The sequence below is a fragment of the Mastigoproctus giganteus genome, chromosome 1 (genome assembly GCF_048544385.1).
Source record: "Mastigoproctus giganteus isolate SK-2022 chromosome 1, ASM4854438v1, whole genome shotgun sequence".
In the NCBI taxonomy this organism is placed as follows: domain Eukaryota; kingdom Metazoa; phylum Arthropoda; class Arachnida; order Uropygi; family Thelyphonidae; genus Mastigoproctus; species Mastigoproctus giganteus.
The window spans coordinates 40,366,598-40,386,415 of NC_143575.1; the positions used below are offsets into that span (position 1 = coordinate 40,366,598).

The window sequence follows — 19,818 nt, forward strand, 5'->3', positions numbered from 1 at the left end:
CACAATAAAACAGGCCTGTTTCATCAGCACTGTAGATATCATCTGCACAAAATTTTTGAAGATGGGTAGTTTCTTGGATTTCCATTCTTCTGCACTTATAACAGCAGTGCTATCTTTTACACCATGTGCTTTCTTGAATTTAATCTCATGCCTACATTTCCGTCAAGCTAACCAACTGTCTGTTGCTTTAAAATCATCATGACCCAGCTTCTTAGCAAGCTCCTCTGACTTTCTTTTTCAATACTGGACCACTGACGCACACTCCTCATCCAGTTACAATGGAGAACCACTAATTTAGGGTATCCTCAATGTCAGGAACCTACGTTTTTGGGGTACTCCCCGTTTTCCATCTTGTATCCATTCTTCTTACGGTTTATCATGCTGGTGTATGAAGTGTGCAATTGTAGATTTAGATACTCCAGTTAATCTCCACCAAACAACAGTGACTGATATTGGGTGGATGCCCAATATCAGTCACCGAAATTTTATAAAATTAAAATTAAAAAATTATCAAAAACCACAGCATTGAAAAATCTCTACAGTTCCTGATGTGTTATGTCCCAATTAAGTGAAGAAAACACTGACTATTTTCTTGATTAGGTTCTATTCTTTAAGATTTAGGAATCCACTGTATATATAAAATTATATATAGAACACAGGTTGACTACAACAGATGAGATCGATTTTCTAACTAAATTCGAGTGAAGCTATAACTATCCAATGAGGAGTATGTACAGAGACATACACTCAGTGATCACTGAATTATGACCACCTACCTAATACAATGTTCGGCTATTTGCATGGATAACAGCCACAATTCGTCCAGGTATTGACTCCACTAGATGCCTGAAGATGTTCAAAGGGATCTGCAGCCATGCTGTCTACAAAGTTTTCCATAGTGTTGCAACAGATGATGGTTGCATGTTCATATGTATCACTTCTCATTCTAAAACATCCCAGAGGTGTTCAACTGGATTGAGATCAGGCAAATTTAGAGGCTAATCAAGATGGATGATATCTTCACTGCATTCCTCAAACCACTTGTGCACAGTGCAGGCTCAATGATGTGCATTACTGTTTTGGAAGATCCCATTTCTGTCTGGGGGGGGATGCAACATGGTAGGTATGCATGGTCTCTTAAGAGCTGCCAGTACACCTCACCAACGAAATGTTGGTCCACATGCACCAGGGGTTCTAGTTCTTTCCAGCAAATATGTCCCATATTAATCAACCAATGCCACCTGCCTGGATAGCAAAGCACCACACACAGTGAGTCTGTGGACTTGTGTTACTGGACTCATCCAGCCAGCACATTCATTTCTGCCCTCCAGTGTCCAACCAGCACGTTGCTGGAAACTCAGCATTTGCTGATGACAATGATCAGTGAGGAGAGGATGTCTCTTGGGTTGTCTGCTGCAGAACCCCATATGCCCGAGTGTGTGGCATATTGTCATCTGGGATATTGTTTTTGAATTCTCCATATTGTATAGCAATGTCATCTGTCATATAGTGACCTGCTGTTGAGCCTGTACAATGTGCTGCACCCTTCGCTCACCATGAACATCTACCTTGCATAATTCTTTATAGTTTAGCCAGCAGGAGGAACTTTTAACCGCTTGACACCATTCTTTGTACACCTTAACCACAGTGGACCATGAACAAGACATGCCATTTATGATATGGAAACACCTGATGCACAAGCTCCCACAATTATGCCCTTTTGAAACACTGTGATATCTTTACTATGTTTCATAACTGTTACTACTTTATCACTCTGATTTTCATGACCAGATGCAAATTACCCCCACTCTAGCATAGGAAGCTGTTTAGCTTTTTATACTGCAAGCTATGTAGCATAGTCCATTATGAATGGGGTGTCCATAATTTGGTGTTCACTGAGTCCATATAAAATGGTTTATATATATATATAATAATGATAAAGATGAGATGTAATGAAATTACTGAGTCTTAGCAAACAAGAAAGCTATTAAAAATTAAAAATATTAAACTGGATTATGGATTCAGGATACTACAGAAATCATAGAAAAAACTCAACCATAATGAAATATAGACAAAAATGTTATCATCAGTGTATTAGGTAGGGGAGCTGAACTGCCAGGTGTAATTACCATGGGAGAATTGAGAGCACTTGTAAGCCACAAAAAAAAAAAAAAAAACTTGAAATAAAATGCAATTAACATAAGCAAAATTAATGTAAGTACCTAAAGCCCTGGGTCCTAGGACTTTAACTACTTCTTTGTGGGGTCGGCTGTGAAAATCGTAGGATCCATTGCAATAAGCCAGGTCTCTGTTTCTGTTATGATGTACCCATTAAAGTATACATATACATCATAGCCGACCTGACAGAGACCAAAAGGAAGAATTAAAGAATAAAAAATAAATAAAATATAAGAATATAAAATAAAAATAATAAATAACGTTAAGCCAAAGATCATGCCAATAGAATCCTGTAAAAAATGAAAGAATTCTAGAATATGAAAGAAATCTAAGAAAGCAAAACAAGGAAACCTACTGTGTGTGGATGGGAAGGCACTGAATATCATCGGAGACCAAAGGAGAAAGCCGAAAGCTAACGTGTGGTGTATAAGTCTATATACTTGGAAACCACAGATACCCCCATGGGTAGCCCCGCTAGCTGCATCTTAGCTAACCTATACTGGTCTGAGACCGCACTACCCTCTGACATACAGCTTTACAGATACATTGATGATTTGTTAATTTTCAACTACCCTACTTTTAAACAGGACTTTGCTGGTCTTTACTCTTCAGAACTTACTCTGGATAAAACAAATAAGGACTTTTCAGCCAATTACTTAAACAGATATAAATATCAACAGCCCTCATTCTTCTATCAACATATATAACAAAAGAGATGCTTTTAGTTTCAACGTAGTCAGTCTTATCCATTGGCATTCTAACATCTCTAAAAAAGTTCATACATACATAATTCTTTCCCAATGCATAAGAATTGCAACTATATGCAATAGTTTTAAGACTATTTTCAGACAACAATAAACTACTCCATAATTAATTCCCGGCAGCTTTCCTCTACCATAATTTCAAAAAAAGCATTTAACATAATAAAATTTAAAAACATTATGAACTACAACTTTGATTTAAACAACATATTGCAGTCTAATTTCCTTTACATTCAGACCTGTATATAATATATAGTTTTATACCCCCAAGACTCTGTCATGTCTCACAGAGTAGAAAGCTTGTGCCCACGGATTGTCTACTTATGGGGTTATTATGTTTTTGTTATGGCCCGTTTTGTCCTCATTATTATATTTATTTTTTATCATTACTTTTATTTTGATTTCATTAACATTGCCATGACTGACTTAAACACGAGGCAATTGTCCAGTCTTCTGTGGTACGGGGTTTGCAACCCCGGGCAGCTCGAGCACTACTTTAATCACCTCCCTTCCAATAACTTTCTGCTGTCCTTATTTACTACATCTTATTTCTCATGCGCGATTAGGCTGGCTGAAAGTAATATTGAGATGCTATTTCTCTACTATCGCTACTTGTTTCTTCTATAACAAAGTTTAGTGTCTTTTCCACACTACTTTGTTAGTTTTTTGTTTCTCCCTCTGGCTTTTTGCCTCATATGTTTAAACGCTTACTCCACCGTCACACGGGTACAGTTCATGTTGATGATTTCACACCTTCTCCCCCCACCACCACTACTCGGGGCTACTTCAACTGACATATACATACACACGTCATCTTTCGGCTTTCTCCTTTGGTCTCTGATGACATTCGATGCCTTCTGGTCCACACACAGTAAGTTTACTTGTTTTGCTCTCTTAGATTTCTTTCATATTCGACAATTTTCATTTTTCACAGGATTCTATTGGCACAATCTTTGCTCTTTGGCTTAACATTATTTATTTATTTATTTATTATTTTATATTCTTATATTTTATTTATTTTTTATTCTTTAATTCTTCCCTTTGGTCTCTGTCGGGTCGGCTATGATGTACACATATATACTTTAATGTGTAACAGAAACAGAGATCTGGCTTATTGCAGTGGCTCCTACGATTTTTGCTGCCGACCCCAAGAAGAAGTAGTTAAAGTCCACACGGCTTTAGGTACTTACATTAATTTTGCTTATGTTAATTGCATTTTATTTCAGGTTTTTTTTTTTTTTTTTTTTGCTTACAGGTGCTCTCAATTCTTCTATGGTAATTACACCTGACAGTTCAGCTCCCCTACCTAATACACTGATAATAACTTTTTTTTTTATTTATATATATATATATATATATCCCTTGTGTTTCTTTAAATCCAACTTAGTATTGTCTGCTTGAACTGCCTGCTATATTATTATCTTCAATATTATACAAAATATTTTATACACATTATGGTCATAATGCATAATTGCTCTAGCAACTGCATTGGCCCATAAGTTACAGCTTGTTACAATTTATTAACTTTCTTTCCATATTACTCATATATATATAAAACTTAAATTTTTATTTTATTTGTTTCACATTTTCATAGTAACCTAGAGTTTTAAATGAAGACTGGATCAGGTCTAGTAAGTTCATTGTGTACATATTGATGTTTTTCAATCTTGGCAATGCTTTTTTTTTAATATCATAGTTTTAAAATTAAAACATTACTTTTAAATGCTGTTTATTACAAGTGAGTTTAGTTTCCAGATCTGTTACTTATCTTAGTTAATTCTAAAATGTAGTTCATAAAGGTCTGAAATATATTTTATTATGTGTTATACTGAATGTTAATTAGGTACATCCTTAGAAAGAAGGAGCCGGGTGGGTAAAGTGCCTGGCAACCCAAAGGTCGTGGGTTCGAATCCTGCCTCGGGCTTGGATCAGAGTAGTGCAAAAACCTTGGGAGGTGCATTAGGGCCACAGAAGCCCATGCGCCAACAACTAACAAAAAAAAAAAAAAAAAAAAATAGAAAGAAGGAAGTATGAGTTATTCTCTGCAATCAAGAAAACATTCCATGTCTAAATTTATGACAGACAAACAGCAATGTGATCAAAATACCAAAGGGGGAAGAGAGAGAGAGCGAGAGAGAGATGCAAAACTTCAGTTACTCCCATCTTATGAGCCAAACATTATGACCACCTACCTAATATGATGTTGGTCCTCCACATGCAGCCAAAACAGCTCGTACCCGGCGAGGCATGCACACTACAAGGTTTCTATGTGTGTCTTGCAGTATCTGGTACCAACATGCAACCAGCAGATCCTTTAACAGATGCCGCAGATCGGAGTTGCTGTTCCAACACAAACCACAGATGCTCAATGGGATTGATGTCTGGGGAATTTAGAGGCCAGGACAATACCTGGAAGTCTTCCTCATGTTCTGCAAACCAGTCTCGAACAATCCGGGTGGTGTGGCATGGCGCATTATCCTGCTGAAAGATGGCACTACCAGAGGGAAAGACCGCTGCCACGAAAGGGCGTACTTGGTTAGCAATGATGTTTAGGTAGGTAGTAGATGTCAGAGTGCCCAGCACATGGATGACTGACCCAAAGTATCCCAGCAGAACATTGCCCAAAACATGACACCGCCACCACTGGCTTGTTTTTGTCCCACAGTACATCCAGACGCCATCACTTCCCCAGATAAATGATGCACACGTACCCAGCCATCCACATGGTGCCACACGAAATGTGATTCATTGGACCAGACAACCTTCTCCCAATCACTCAAGGTCCAGTTTTGGTGCTCTCGTGCCCATTGTAGGCACTGTCGCCGGTGAACTGTGGTTAGCATGGGCATTCTGAGCAGCCTGCAGCCCCATTTTCAGCAGGGTTAGATGTACTGTGTGTTGTGACACATTACTCCCGTCACCAGCATTCCAATTAACGACTAGTTGCACCACAGTCACCCTTCTGTTGCCATGTGCCATCCAGGAGAGCCTTCGCTCACCTCGAGCATCGATGAGCAGTGGTCGTCCAACACCTTGCTGGCGGTTCGTGGGTTCCCCTGCCTCGGACTACTTTCGGTAGGTACTAGCCACGGCTAACAGTGAGCACCGCCACTAGCTGTGCCATTTTGGATATGCTCTGACCCAGTTGTCTGGCCATTATCATTTGGGCTTTATCAAACTCGCTTAAGTCCACTGCCTTTCCCATCTGAAGAACAAGAGTAACACTGATTAATGGAGTTCAGTATCAGGTGTTTTTTATACCATGTCTCGACCCGTGCACATGCTGTAGTTCACCTGCATTTGCTTCGATTTGCATAACGACTTGCTGGTCATAATGTTTTGGCTCATCAGTGTATGTAATATTAACAAGAGTGATGTCTCATGGTCGTGATCCTATAGGTTTTGGCTTCTCTGAGCTTCTCCTGAAGGAGCATTGGTAATTTCAGTGCACTTAACTGCTTCAACTTACTGTGCTATATTGCTAAAAATGGCACAATATAAATCTAGAGCACTAATGCCAAACCAATGCCATGAAAGCCACAAAGGGCACACCACGTGTCCACTCACAAATACAGCAGCTTATATTACATCAAAAGTACTTTTTATTTTAAGATATTTTTTCATGGTCTATTAATTACATACAGCAGCATAAACAGGTAAGCATAATTGTGCTCAAAATTATACAGCAACAAAATAGAAGCTTTTAAAAATTTATTATTAGAAAGTTAAGTACTGTTTACTAGTTTCAAGTTGTTGTTTTTTTATGACATGAGAATTGTTATTTATTTTTTATTATTTTTTTTTGTTTTGGCTTAGTTTTAGTATGTCAGCCAGAAAAGGATCAGCATCACTCATCTTGAGGGAGTCTCTTAACTGCTGGTGTAATGAATTGTTTACATTTAATGTAACAATTTGATGATGGTACTTTCTGAAAGGCCTTTAAAAACCAAGGAATACAGAGCTTTGTAAAATAACCAACAATCTCAATATTAGTTTTTAACTTTATATAGAAAGAACAGAAATACTCTTCTTCTGTAATGGCATGGAGAAAGTGCATGCTCTCTCTCTCTCTCTCTCCCCCCCCCCAGGTATTCTTTAAGTTATATCATGAATGCATTCCTTGAAATCAATGTTCCAAGGTGAAAACCCCCATCTCAGAAATCATGTCCCTCTGGAAATGAATGTAGTAAGGCCGAGTTAAGTTCTGTATCAAGGCTACAGGACTAACCCTCCTCCACGAACAAATGTACTTCTATGGGTTATGAACAGCACAAGCAAACTTCACAGTACATTATTTATGGAGAACTGCAGCCAGTAACAAACTAACAACATACAAACTGTTTATCTCTTTATGTACATTTCATGTATTAAGTTATTCACAGTTTTTGTTATTTTAAATGCAATTTCATAATCTAGGAAAGAGCATCATGTGTAGTCGTTTCTCTCTCCAAGGTGGATGTTTACTTCTGTGAGTAATCAATGGTATGTAGCCTTAGATAAATTCTGTTGTTTTTATAAAAATTTGGTCTGTAATCGAAAACACTGCAGAAGAGAATATAGTAGCTAGTCTCTTCCCCCCCCCCCCCAGAGTTATGGCAGGATGCCTCTTTTTGCCATTTCCAGGTGTGAAATGAGTGGTTCTTTAACACAATTTTTTTTTTTTTTTTTTTTAATAATTGGTCTTGGAAACATAATTATATGTGCAGTATATCTAAAACTGCAATATATATCAAGATTGCATTGTACTTTCAGTCTCCTCATTTTAGAATTTTGTATTGTAATCTTTGCCAATGGTTCACCACCTGCAAAAATTACATTTACAAAAGAAATTCATTCTGATATATGTATATGAGGCAATTTTCTCCTACCGAACAAATAAATGGACTATGTTTAATACTTTTAATTCATCATATCACATTTTAACTTAATTTTTTAAAAAATATTTTGTATAATTAATATTAATAATATATTACACTTACCCTTCTGGCCAAATTACATCCATATGAAGAACACATACTTGATGCAATTTCCTTCCACACTCCATGCATTCTATAAATCTTTTAAAAGTTAGAAAAAAATATTACCACACAAATAATTGTGAACATTTGCAAGTCTAATGATACTTGGTTAATTATATGCTAATTTATTTTATTCTTCCATAAACATAAACAGAAGAAACAAGCAGAAAAGATTTATATACTTATGTTTCTTTAATATCAATTATACTTCATTAACCATATAAGTGTTTCTCAACCTTCTATTTCTGGCAACTCCTCTTATTTAAACACCAAATTCTACAACCAGTTCATTTCCTCATTCCACTGGTCATACCAAGTTTAGTTCTCTTCATATGCAACTCAATGCATGTGTTTATAAGTTGTTATGGTGTGTCACACCCTACCAGAATAACCTCCAAGATCCACTGGTTGAGAATCCAGTTACAAACACTCAAAACAGTCAATTTGTTCCTTGTAGTTGTCACAGACATTCTCTTAGATATGCCAGACAAGTTGTACTTGTTACCTGGGCGTCTAAAACGCTGATGGAACTGATATTCGGGTGACACTCAAGTCAAGTGGACCCAATTTTGGCAAAGTCTGGATGGACTGTGACAGCCAAATCCTCTGCTTGTACCTTCAAGATGGTGGGACTTTAGTAATCCTGGATATAACCCCCATGGGCAAGCACACTGTTGGTGACCTCCCAGGCGTGAACCAACGTAAAAGTAGGGGTCGAGGTGTGGCACCCACACCACACCACATGGAGGAATGCAGCCCCGCTACATTACCAGGCAATACTATGTGCTAGATGACTCTCATCAACTGGTGCAATACCACCACTTTGCCCTTTTGGAGGCTTGAAGTGGTGGAACCCATGTTTAGTTTCAAGAGCTAAGTTCCCGTCCACCCTTCCCATCTCTTCCATCATGCAGTATGACTGATGATGTTTGTGGTTATGATCATGGCGAGATTCAATCTTCCCAACATTTTGAGGGTACAGCTCTAAAACGGTGTTCGCAGGCTGGCCACTAGTTAGTACACCGGACTGAACCTATTGGTAACTCTCTAGAAGGCTTCCAGATCAACTAGTGTATAACCTTGCTACCTCTACTCTGCCAGACAGTGACTGGAGGGAGTTCGAGTAGTGTGCATGTGAGGGGCATTATCGAGGCCACGTTATGTCAAGGATTTGGGTATATTCCTACCATGTGTACGTCATATCCAAAAATTTCATTACTTCATACAGCATGTCCCCTCCCCCACCTTTTCTTACTATTGAATACACCACGAATAGTCAAACTAATAGAGTAAGCTTATCTGCAAAAAAAGATCTAAACCTCCCAAACACTTCCTAGTTTATTTCACAAATATACGTGGTCTCGATTCTAATCTCAACGATGTCCATTTCCACTTGCAGTCTGTCAAACCCCATGTACTTTTTCTGACACAATCTCAGTCATCGGTTGATTCAACTACTGCTCATCTCAGTTGTCCAAATTATTCACTGTATGAGTCCTTTCGCCTCAAAGGTGGTACTTGTGCATATGTCCATTCTGATATTCCCTGTCAGACTTGGTAATTTGCAATCTCCTCTGGTTTAAAATCTTTCTACCTCTTAGTGTCAAATTCATCTGTTGTCTCTACCATTCTCCCAACTCCACTAATCGCTTGGCGCTCTTTGACTTCCTCTGTTTGCATGCAACTTGACTTTCACCAGTACAACTTTCCTAACAGTGAGGTAATTCTCCTTGGTGATTTTAATGTTCACAACTCCAGCTGGCTTCTGTTTTCTAGTCACACCGACCCAGCTGGTTGAGATGCTGAGGCTTTTGCAATTACTAATGACCTTGCACAGATTGTTCATTTACCTACAAGAATACCGGACAATCCTAATCATACAGCCAACACGCTTGATCTTTTTCTCACAAAAACCATTCTAACGTAGACGGTCGATTGCATCAGTCAAATTATTCTTGTAGGAATGGAATCCTTTAATGCCACTCCACTTTAAAATTTCATCCTTTATCTAAACCTTGGTTTTCCTATAAATGTGTTAAGGCTGTGTTCAAGAGAAGAATGTTGCATATCATAATTGGCTTGTTTCCAATTCTTAAGTTTCATTTTCTGCCTACACCAAAGCTCGCAACAACTGTAAAGCAGTTATTAATCAGTCCAAACTAGATTTTGAACAGGCTAAGAGTAGAAAACTTGCTTCTTGACCTAATGATAGCCGAGCATTCTGGTCTCTTGCCAAAGCAACTGTTGCCCATGTCTGCTCCCACCTCTGTCAAAACCAGATGATTCTGTTGTAACTTCAGCCAAGGATAAAGCTGACCTGCTAGCATCCCATTTTTCTTCCAATTCATGTATTAATGATCTTGGTAAAACACCTCCCACCATTCCCAATACACTCCATTCAATGCCACCTGTGGTCTTTCGCCAAAAGGATGTCAGAAGGATTTTGACGAATCTTGATGCTAAGAAAGCTCAAGGTCCTGATGGTATTTCTCCACTTGTTCTCAAAACCTATGCTCCTGAACTTATTCCTGTTCTTTGCCGCTTTTTTCACTTTCTTATTCCAAAGGTGTTTTTCCTTCTGTTTGGAAATTTGCTCACATCCAGCCAGTTCCTAAAAAGGATGACAAATCCCTCCTATCCAATTATTGTCCCATTGCAAATACTTCTACTCTTTCTAAAGTGAAGGAGAAATCAATTAACCGCCAACTCTTAAGCTTTCTAGAAACCTTCCGCCTGATCAATGATCATCAGTATGAATTCCATCAGTGTCGATCCACTGGTGATATTCTGGCTATATGGTCTTCTAAACAAACTTCCATCTTATGGTTTGCCATCTCTTTTTTGTAATTGGTTATCCAGTTTTCTCTTTGATCGCTCACTGAGGGTGATGGTAGATGGCTCTCTGTCTTCTAACTTCTCCACTAATGCCGGTTTCCCCAAGGTTCAGTTCTTTTCCCCACTCTTTTCCTCTTGTATATTAATGACCTTCCATTGACTGGAAATCCTATCCATAGTTTTGCCGATGATAGCACATTGCCTTCCACTTTTCGGTTTGAGAAACCTTGCCCTGCTCAATTAGCTTCAACTTCTCGAATATCCACTACCAATTCCTTAAATGCCAATCTCCAGGTAATTCTCCAGTGGGGCAAAGACAACTTAGTTGATTTCAATCCTTCTAAAACTGAGTCTTGTCTTATGTCTCACAAAAAAGGATTTTTCTGCTCGTATGCTTATCTTTGGTGACACTCCAATTTCTAGGCAAGATTACATTTTTTTTTGGGATTACCCTGACTTCTAATGTCTCTTGTCACAAGCACATTACAAATATTGCTTCCTCTGCATCTAGAAAACTTGGTTTTCTCTTGTGCCCTCGGCGTTACTTTTCTTTCAAACAGCTGTTCAATCTGTACAAATCGCAAATCCACCCTACCATGGAGTATTATTCCCACATCTCAGGCGGTGCCCCCAAAAGCTCTCTCAGGCTTCTAGATTCCATTCAGAAGAGGGCAGTTAGGTTAATTAATGACTCATCTCTAACAGAGTCTCTCCACTCTCTGTCTCATAGACGTACTGTTTCTGCTGCATGCCTTTTCTATGGATACTTCCATGGGAAGGAACTGTTCTTCTGAATTGGCTTATATAATTCCCAGTCTCTCTTTCAAAACAGTCTGAACATGTGCCGCCACCAGTCAACTGCAATTTACTTATCCAACTTCAAACTCACAGAACCAACTTTTCATCTTCCTCATGTATTCATGCGACTGTCGTTTTCTGGAACAACCATCCTCTGTACGTATTTCCAAAAGTCTAATGTAACAGATATGCACGGTACTAAGTACTATAGGTTCTAATACCTCTCACATTGTGGTTGTTTTTATTAAAAAAAAAAAAAAAAAAAATGTATGCATTTAAATTTATTCTCTTCTCCTTCATCAATGGTTGGAAAACTAAGATGATTTACGTAACAGGTGCCCAACTCAATAGTCCCCAGACACAGAAGCCTTCAACCTATTTTGCAGTAAGGGGGTCTCTGTATACCTAGCTTTCTGAGATGTTTCTATGCTTTTAGAATGCTCTCCCTCTGTTCTTTCCCAAACCTAAATTTTGCACACTGACCAAGTGAAATTATTTCATTATGTAATTACTTTGTGACTGAGACTGTGTATACTCATGTAAATAGGCACTGGTGGTGTTAGTATTATTGCTGATTAAGTACAGTATATTTTTTACATAAACCGAAATTTGAATACATTAAATAGTAATATAAATTGTAAAATATAATTTCACAATGTACATCACACACCGCAATTCCTAATTTTACAAATGAACTGAGGTTGTTTGGTAGCAGAAACACAACCTTGATGATGACATACAGTTCATCCACTTGTGGGAGGTTCACCCAACTGAAAGGGATGATTCCTTTGCATGACAACAGTCCAACTGACTGATGAAATGGTGCCCAAAATATGCCAACTAGAATTCAGTCTTCTAGCCTTGCTAGTTGTAGAACAGGAAGAAGCTATTTGTTAATGGGCTTTAGTGGCTGTGGATTTCTTGGTTGTACCTGAGAAGAGGCTTCAACTTACAAGTCTCCTGCCAAGGTGCAATCACACAATCCTTAGCCTCTTTAAAATCTGCCAATGTTTTCCAACATATGTTAGCCCCTTTGGAAACTCCTCTGCTGCTATTATATCAACACTAGCAGACTCCCCACTCACTATTACGTTATGCAAATCTGCATGAATTTTAAATCATCTGAACCACCCCACTGCTAAACAAGTTTACCTATTTCACCCCTCTTCACCTTAAAGTGCTGGTAACAACTTTTAGCCATTTTCCATGATTGTCAGAATAAACTGCATTGATCTGGATCCTCTATCTCCAGTCAGCAACACAATCAGAAACTTGTCCATTTTGGCAAATACATCAGAATGATCCTAAGCAAGGACAGCTGTCTTCAGTGGTAGTACTAGTAGTAGTGGCATGTGATGCAAGAAAGCAAGTTTATGAGCTTATGCAGCATCAGCCAAAAAAAAAAAAAAAAAAAAATTCACACAACCATTCCCTCTAAATGTTTGTCCAGTTCCTCCTTAAATTTATTTAACCTATAACTTCCACAATGACAGATGGAAGTTTGTTCCAGCAATTAACCACCCGCTGGCTAAAGGCAAATTTCCGAACATCTATTTTACATCTGTCTTTCCTTAATTTCAATTTATGCCCCCATAGGTTCGTAATCTGAACAAGTGGAAGAATCCCTTCAGAATTCAGCATGCTCAACCCATTCAAAGCCTTATACACCTCAATCAGATCACCGCGCAGGTGCCTAGTCTCCAGCCATTGCAATTTGCAGAAGTTAAGCCACTTCTGCAAATTCCCTTCATTCCCCTCACCAATCTTGTTACCCTTCTCTGTACATGTTCAAGCAAATCTATATCCTTCCTAAAATGAGGCCTCCAGGCCTGTACGCAGTACTCAAGGCATGGCCTGACCATTGCCTTATACAGAGGGACAATCACCTCCTTTTCCCTGCTAGCAAAATTCCTATATATCATTGACAAAACCCCATGACCTGCCCTGGCAGCCTGTCTGCATTGCACAGAAAACTTCATATCTGACTGCACAATTACTCCCAGGTCTTTTTCATTTTCTACCACCTTAAGTGTAGTACCACACAGTTGATACGTTTCTCTGGGGTTACTTATACCCATATGCAGTACTTTGCATTTGTCAAGGTTAAACTTCAGTTGCCACTTCTCAGCCCATCTGCCCAAATTTTCTAGATCCTGTTGCAGTAGCACACTGCCATTACTGTCATTAACAACCCTGCCAACCTTGTATCATCTGCAAACTTCGACACTAAGCCTGATATACCTTCATCAATATCATTAATAAATATTGTGGATCCAACAGTGGATCCAACAGTGGATCCAACACCAAGCCCTGTGGGACTCCACTAATAACATTAGTCCACGAAGAGCAGCACCCATTGATTACCACCCTCTGTCTTCTCCCATTCAACTATCCTTTTCTCCATTGTAGCAACTTACCCTTAAAACCATTCTGCTGCAATCTGTACAGTAGTTTTCCAGGCGCAACAGTGTCAAAAGCTTTCCTGAAATCCAAGTATATGATATCAAAATTATTTTTTGCATCCAGTTCTTTTGTAACCACATCATAATATCCTATCAAATTTGTCAGACAAGACTTTGCCTTAACAAACCCATGCTGTGTCTGAATTATTGCTGCAGTCTTGTCTAAATGATCCTGCAATGCATCTTTAACCAGTGACTCCATTATTTTCCCCACAACAGAAGTTAAACTAACTGATCTGTAATTACTCGTGTCACCCTTCAATCCCCCTTTGTGAATAGGGGATACATTTGCACATCTCCAGTCCATGGCAACCTCCCTTGAGTTCAAGGATGCTCTCATAATTATGGCTAAGGGTTTGCTTACTTCCTTTGCTGCCTCCTTTAATATAACTGGATAGATCCCATCCACCCCAGGTGCCTTTCTTATTTAACTTCAACAATTTCTCCTCCACTTTGCTCTCAATTATGCAGAACTTTCACTTGTATGTTGAATTGTAGTGATCTTTCACTACAGAATTCACTGCTCTCATGTCTCTGTACCATATTATATTTCTCTTCAAGACTAAATTGTTTTTTTAGTAGCACCAGCAGCTTTACAATTACTGTGTAATTTAAAGCTGAACAACTCTTTATTGTATACACAAGGCACATGCCATACACAACACCCTTCGTGGCTACAAGCCAGAGCTTATCCACATTAAAAGTTTAAAATCCGCACTAATGGGATAATGCACTGAAACATGCTGCACAGGTAAACTAGAGTAGAAACACTATCTTATGAGGGGAAAAAAAGTGACTGACTAGTATCCATTGCACAACACCCACAACTCTCCTATACATTTGTAAGTAATTCTCACATAAATTTATTTTTCAGCATAATTTTTTTTTTTAAATAAATTTTTAATCTTACAAAATGTTGGGGGATTATATAAGTCAGGTATATGTAAGTGTGGGACTGCCTGTGTAAGGAATCTACAGGATTGTTAAAATTAAAGTATCCCTATATAGAGGGTTCTGGAGCAAGTTCAAGGCTTGTACTGAAGAGAAATTTGGACAACAGGTACAATAAAGAATGTGCTCACCACTTATTGAAAAAAAAATAGTTACAAAATTTGTCACTGTACGGCATCCAGCTATCTTAGTTACGATTATGCAAATAACATGTTATTTGCATAATCGTAAGTTATTGCCACAGAGCCACTACTCAGCTCTATGTACTGTATAAAAGCAAAGCAGTATCTTCAAAATAATACAGTAGATGTTTGCCTGCACTACAGCAGCAATGCCAACAACACTGTAGGAAAAGGCGCTATTAGTGAAGCTGTACTATCAGAACAGCAACAATGCAGCTGCGGCTATCAGAGAATTCCGGTGTCAGAAGGCCCACGTGGACCTATGACTGTTTCTGCTGTCCGCAAAATGATTGCGAAATTGGAAGCGACATGACATCTTGCTGTTTAACCAGGTAGAGGTCGAAAACGAGTGGACTCCTCTCGTGTTGAAGATGTGGCCATGGCTGTCGTGGATTTATCAAGTCAATCTCCATATGGTAGCGCAAGTGTTTCTCGTGAAGTGGACATGCCGTATTCCACTGCAAGGCTAGTAATGTGTCACGTATTGTGGTACTATCCTTACAAGATGCACATGCTACAGCAGCTAAAGCACGGTGATGCAGATATTCGTTTCACATACGCATTTCAGTTTCTTGCGTGAATGACAGTGGATATCACTTGGACATGGAACATCCTTTGGAGTGATGAAGCCCACTTCTGCTTAAATAGACAAGTGAATACGCACAAATGACGCATTTGGGCAACAGAAAACCCTTGAGTTATCCAAGAGGCCCCCGTTGCATTCTCCAAAAGTGACAGTGTGGTGTGGATTTAAGGCCACATTCATGATTGGGCCATATTTTTTTGAACAGGTAACACCGACTGGACCCCGCACCTGTTCCATCACTGGACAGCGATGTTATTAAATGTTTGCAAATTTTGCAATACCAGAGCTGCAACAACGTGGGTGCCTTCAGGATACCATATCCATGCAAGATGGTGCACCACCCCCACCGTTGTGTCCAAAGATTGCTAAGGCAACACTTTTACAGATGAATGGGTCATCAGCCACTGTTTCCAGACATCTTGGCCACCCCGATCACTGGACCTCACCCCATGCGACTTCTGGTTGTGGGGTTTTTTTGAAGAACCAGGTGTATCGGGAAGGATGTCAAACTGTGGCAGATCTGAAGGACAGCATTAGACGTCATGTGCTGGCTATTCCAGTTGACATGTTACGTTCTGCTATAGAAAATGCTGTTCTTCGAATGGAAACTGTTCTTGACTAAAATGGAGGACACGTTGAACAATTGTAGCACTGTTCAAGTGATTTGTATTGCCACAGTGCCATATAGTGACAAATTTTGTAACTAATTTTTTTGCCCAATAAATGCCGAACACATTCTTTATTGTACCTGTTATCCAAATTTCTCTTCAGTACGAGCCTTAGAACTCACTCCAGAGCCCTGTACATAGGGATACTTTAATTTTAATAACCCTGTATATTAGTTTTTAAAGGAGCCAATATTATAAGACCCAGAATTAGAATTTAATAATATTGAAGAACAGTTTTCCAAAATTAAAGTAATAGAATTTTAATGTGCACTGTCCTCACAACATTTTATTATTTTATTTTAAAAATTTCAATTCCCAATCTAAACCTTCTTGCAAAATGCAGCTGTGTAGTAGTGTACTTTATTGCTAAAAGAAATCAAAACTATACTGAATATATATATACAACTATAGTGAGCCATAATAAAAAAAAAAAAAAAAAAAAAAAAATGGAGGTTCAAAAACAGTATTGTTGTCTGACTTGTTAATGATTGCGCATTAATATTTTAATAAGTTCTCTCAACACTGTAAAAAGTAAAATCACATGTAAATGGATGCAAGAGAAAAAAACAAACAAAAAGTGAACAAGTGAACTTATAGTGCACTTGATGACTGGTGAATGGTATAGTACACGAAAACAAAAGAAATAAGCCTCCATCTATGCATAAAACATATCATGTTCACTGCAACAACACAAACAATTAAGACGACTGTGTTAGTGCTTTTTGGGCAGTGAAAAAAAAGAATCAAAACAGAAAATAACAAAAACAATTTCGTAATTATTAAATGGTAATTTTGGCAGTTTGAAAACCACTGTTTGTTGTTTGTTATTTGGTTTTTAGTAGCATTAGCAACTAAGGCCATATTGCTCCGAGGATATGCGGTGGTCATTCCCTTATCTTTCCGCATCCTCCGTATTTGGTGGTCACGGGCTCGAACTCCGGTCTAATCAAGAAGTGTGTGCTGCTCCTGCCCACCTGGGCTACGGAGGCAGCTTGAAAACCACTGCTCTATAAGAATCGAATAACCAAACCCCAAAATTAATCTTGAATATTTTAGGCTATTTGATTTTTACACAGCAATGGTTTTCACTCTATTGAAATGGCCATTTAAAAATTTCAAACAGCTGCATGAAAACATCACTCTATAAAACAAATTTATTTTTACTCTCCTCCAGTGTGATCTTTACTAAATATTTTTTATCACTAAAAATAGCATAATACTTACGGCTCTAACTCAAGGTGATCATTTTTCATTTCTATGAACTGGTCTTTCCTTATGGTCCTAAAATAAGGATATAATAAATAATAATTTAACATCTTTTCTTCAGTGAATAATAAAAAAAAAAGCTAAGTCAATCAATCCGCACACTTAACAAATTTACATATTCATCTTCTGTTTAGCAGTAATATTTATTTTTTAAAGTTATTTTTCTTAATTTTCTTCACAGATTATACTTCTAACTGAATAATAGTTTAGCTACTTTTAGCTAAGTGCTTTATTCTGTTTTCTTTCTTTAATTTTGAAATCGATCCCTTATTTAAAAGTTGAATATGATAAGAACTCTTGTTATGAGAAGTTCCATATGATAGGATCTGTGTTCAGTAAATTCTTTAACTGATAACTCTGGTTTGGCAGAGCATTTCCATTTTCTGAATGCAACATAGGGAGAACTGGAAGGTCTAGTTAATACTGAATCTGCCAGTGTAGTGCTACATGTCTTTGCCTTTAGTCACACATACCTTTTTGTTGTTGAGGCTGGTTTATCTTATCTTTAATATTCTCCTTTTTTAATAATGTTGTGCAAAGAATGCGGCAATAATCTCATAAATAGTGGTGACAGTGGTTTTTTGCATAGATTGATATCATCCATGAAATCCAGTTATTGTGTCCAAATCTTTGATAACTAAAAAGCTAATAATTAACTTTTTAACCACTGCCCTTATCATTAGGCCTAATGATCACAATGAACACAGAATTCTCACAAGCTCAAGTTTAATGTCAACAAATATCTTCTTTCATCTTCTCAACCTCCAACCCATGCACGGTACTAAGTACTATAGGTTCTAATACCTCTAGTGTTTGGAGTTTTCATAATTAAAAAAAAAAAAAAAAAGATTTTGTGTTGGAGTAAAAATACATGTCAATACACACTAATGAAATTTACATCTTATAATTTTTTAAATGCAACAAATTCTGCTTAAAGATAATCCATAAAAAAAAAAAAAAAAAAAAAAGGTAAACTGCAGCCATTACAGGATGGAAGCCTCCTCAACCAATTCGATTCGGGTTGAAGGAAATGGACCATAATTTGCCACACTGGTCCAGTGCGGGTTGGCAGATTGACCGTATTTAGCAGTCAGGGGCTTGAACCCCCATCTACTCAAAGAGTGTGTGCTACTGCACTCCTGCTCCTAACCACTCGGCTACGGAGGCCATGTTGTTTATTATTTCTTTTTCTTTTTAATTATATTTCTTTAAGAAATACCACATTGTCCTCCTTATAGTATATTAATATAAGTGCTAGTTTTATTTATAATGCACATATTTTATTTCTTTTATTTGTAATGCACACTGCTTTTCTTTAATGCAGGTGTTGCAATATCAACTTAAACATGTGATTTTAATCATATCAATACAGCATATTTGCCCACACCAGTGCACAGATAAATAAAACTGCACATGTAAATAACGGTCCATAAGAGAAACAGTACAATGTTTTCAAAGACAAACTTGACAATCTTCAAATATTTATTTACTTTTACCCATATCAATTAAAAAGGATAATGTTAGTGTTCTGATGTTGAATAAGGCTATATTTCTGCACTATCTTTACTGAAAGAAGGGTATGATTGGTTGGGCTATTATTCTTCATCACATTTCTTTAATCAGTAAGATTTGTTCTGCAAAATGATGTCAACAGCTCAGCATCCATGAGTGTACTGTAATGAATTTTTGCCAAAAGTTGTGCTGATCCTTGACAAGGTAAAGAAGTGGCAGTTCAGTCTCACAGCTGCTACAGTGACCTGCAAAATACTAGTTACTACAGTGACTGTGTCTGCCAAACCCTGCTAATCAGCATCCCCCCCACCCACAAAAGAAAAGTAACTCAAACTGTATTAATAAACAACTTTTGCCATGTAAAATTACAAAGAATGTAATTCAAAAACAAGCTACCATACTGAAAACTGTTGTGCTAAAGAATAACTGAACTAACTTTAAATAGTTTTGTAGTAGATTTAAAAAAAAACATGATCAAATTAAAATACATACGTTTGTGGTTGTGTGGGGTCATCACCAAGAGTAACTGTTTCACTTCTTATGTCTGAAAAACACTTCTGACAATAGGTATACCTAATAAATACAAATGTATACAATAAGT

At 37.8% G+C, this 19,818-nt stretch overlaps 1 protein-coding gene across 2 annotated transcripts in view; it reads right to left on the reverse strand.

Annotated features, from left to right (window-relative positions):
* LOC150090732 (histone lysine acetyltransferase CREBBP-like) overlaps positions 1–19,818 on the reverse strand; it is a 362,719-nt gene that overhangs the window by 98,259 nt on the left and 244,642 nt on the right. For both annotated transcript variants that reach the window (XM_090372373.1, XM_090372367.1), the window contains exons 15-17: positions 19,710–19,790; positions 17,664–17,720; positions 7,919–7,996 (exon numbers count right to left, since the gene is read on the reverse strand). In XM_090372373.1, the coding sequence (XP_090228499.1) occupies positions 7,919–7,996; positions 17,664–17,720; positions 19,710–19,790 (216 nt within the window). The remainder of the gene's footprint in view (positions 1–7,918; positions 7,997–17,663; positions 17,721–19,709; positions 19,791–19,818) is intronic.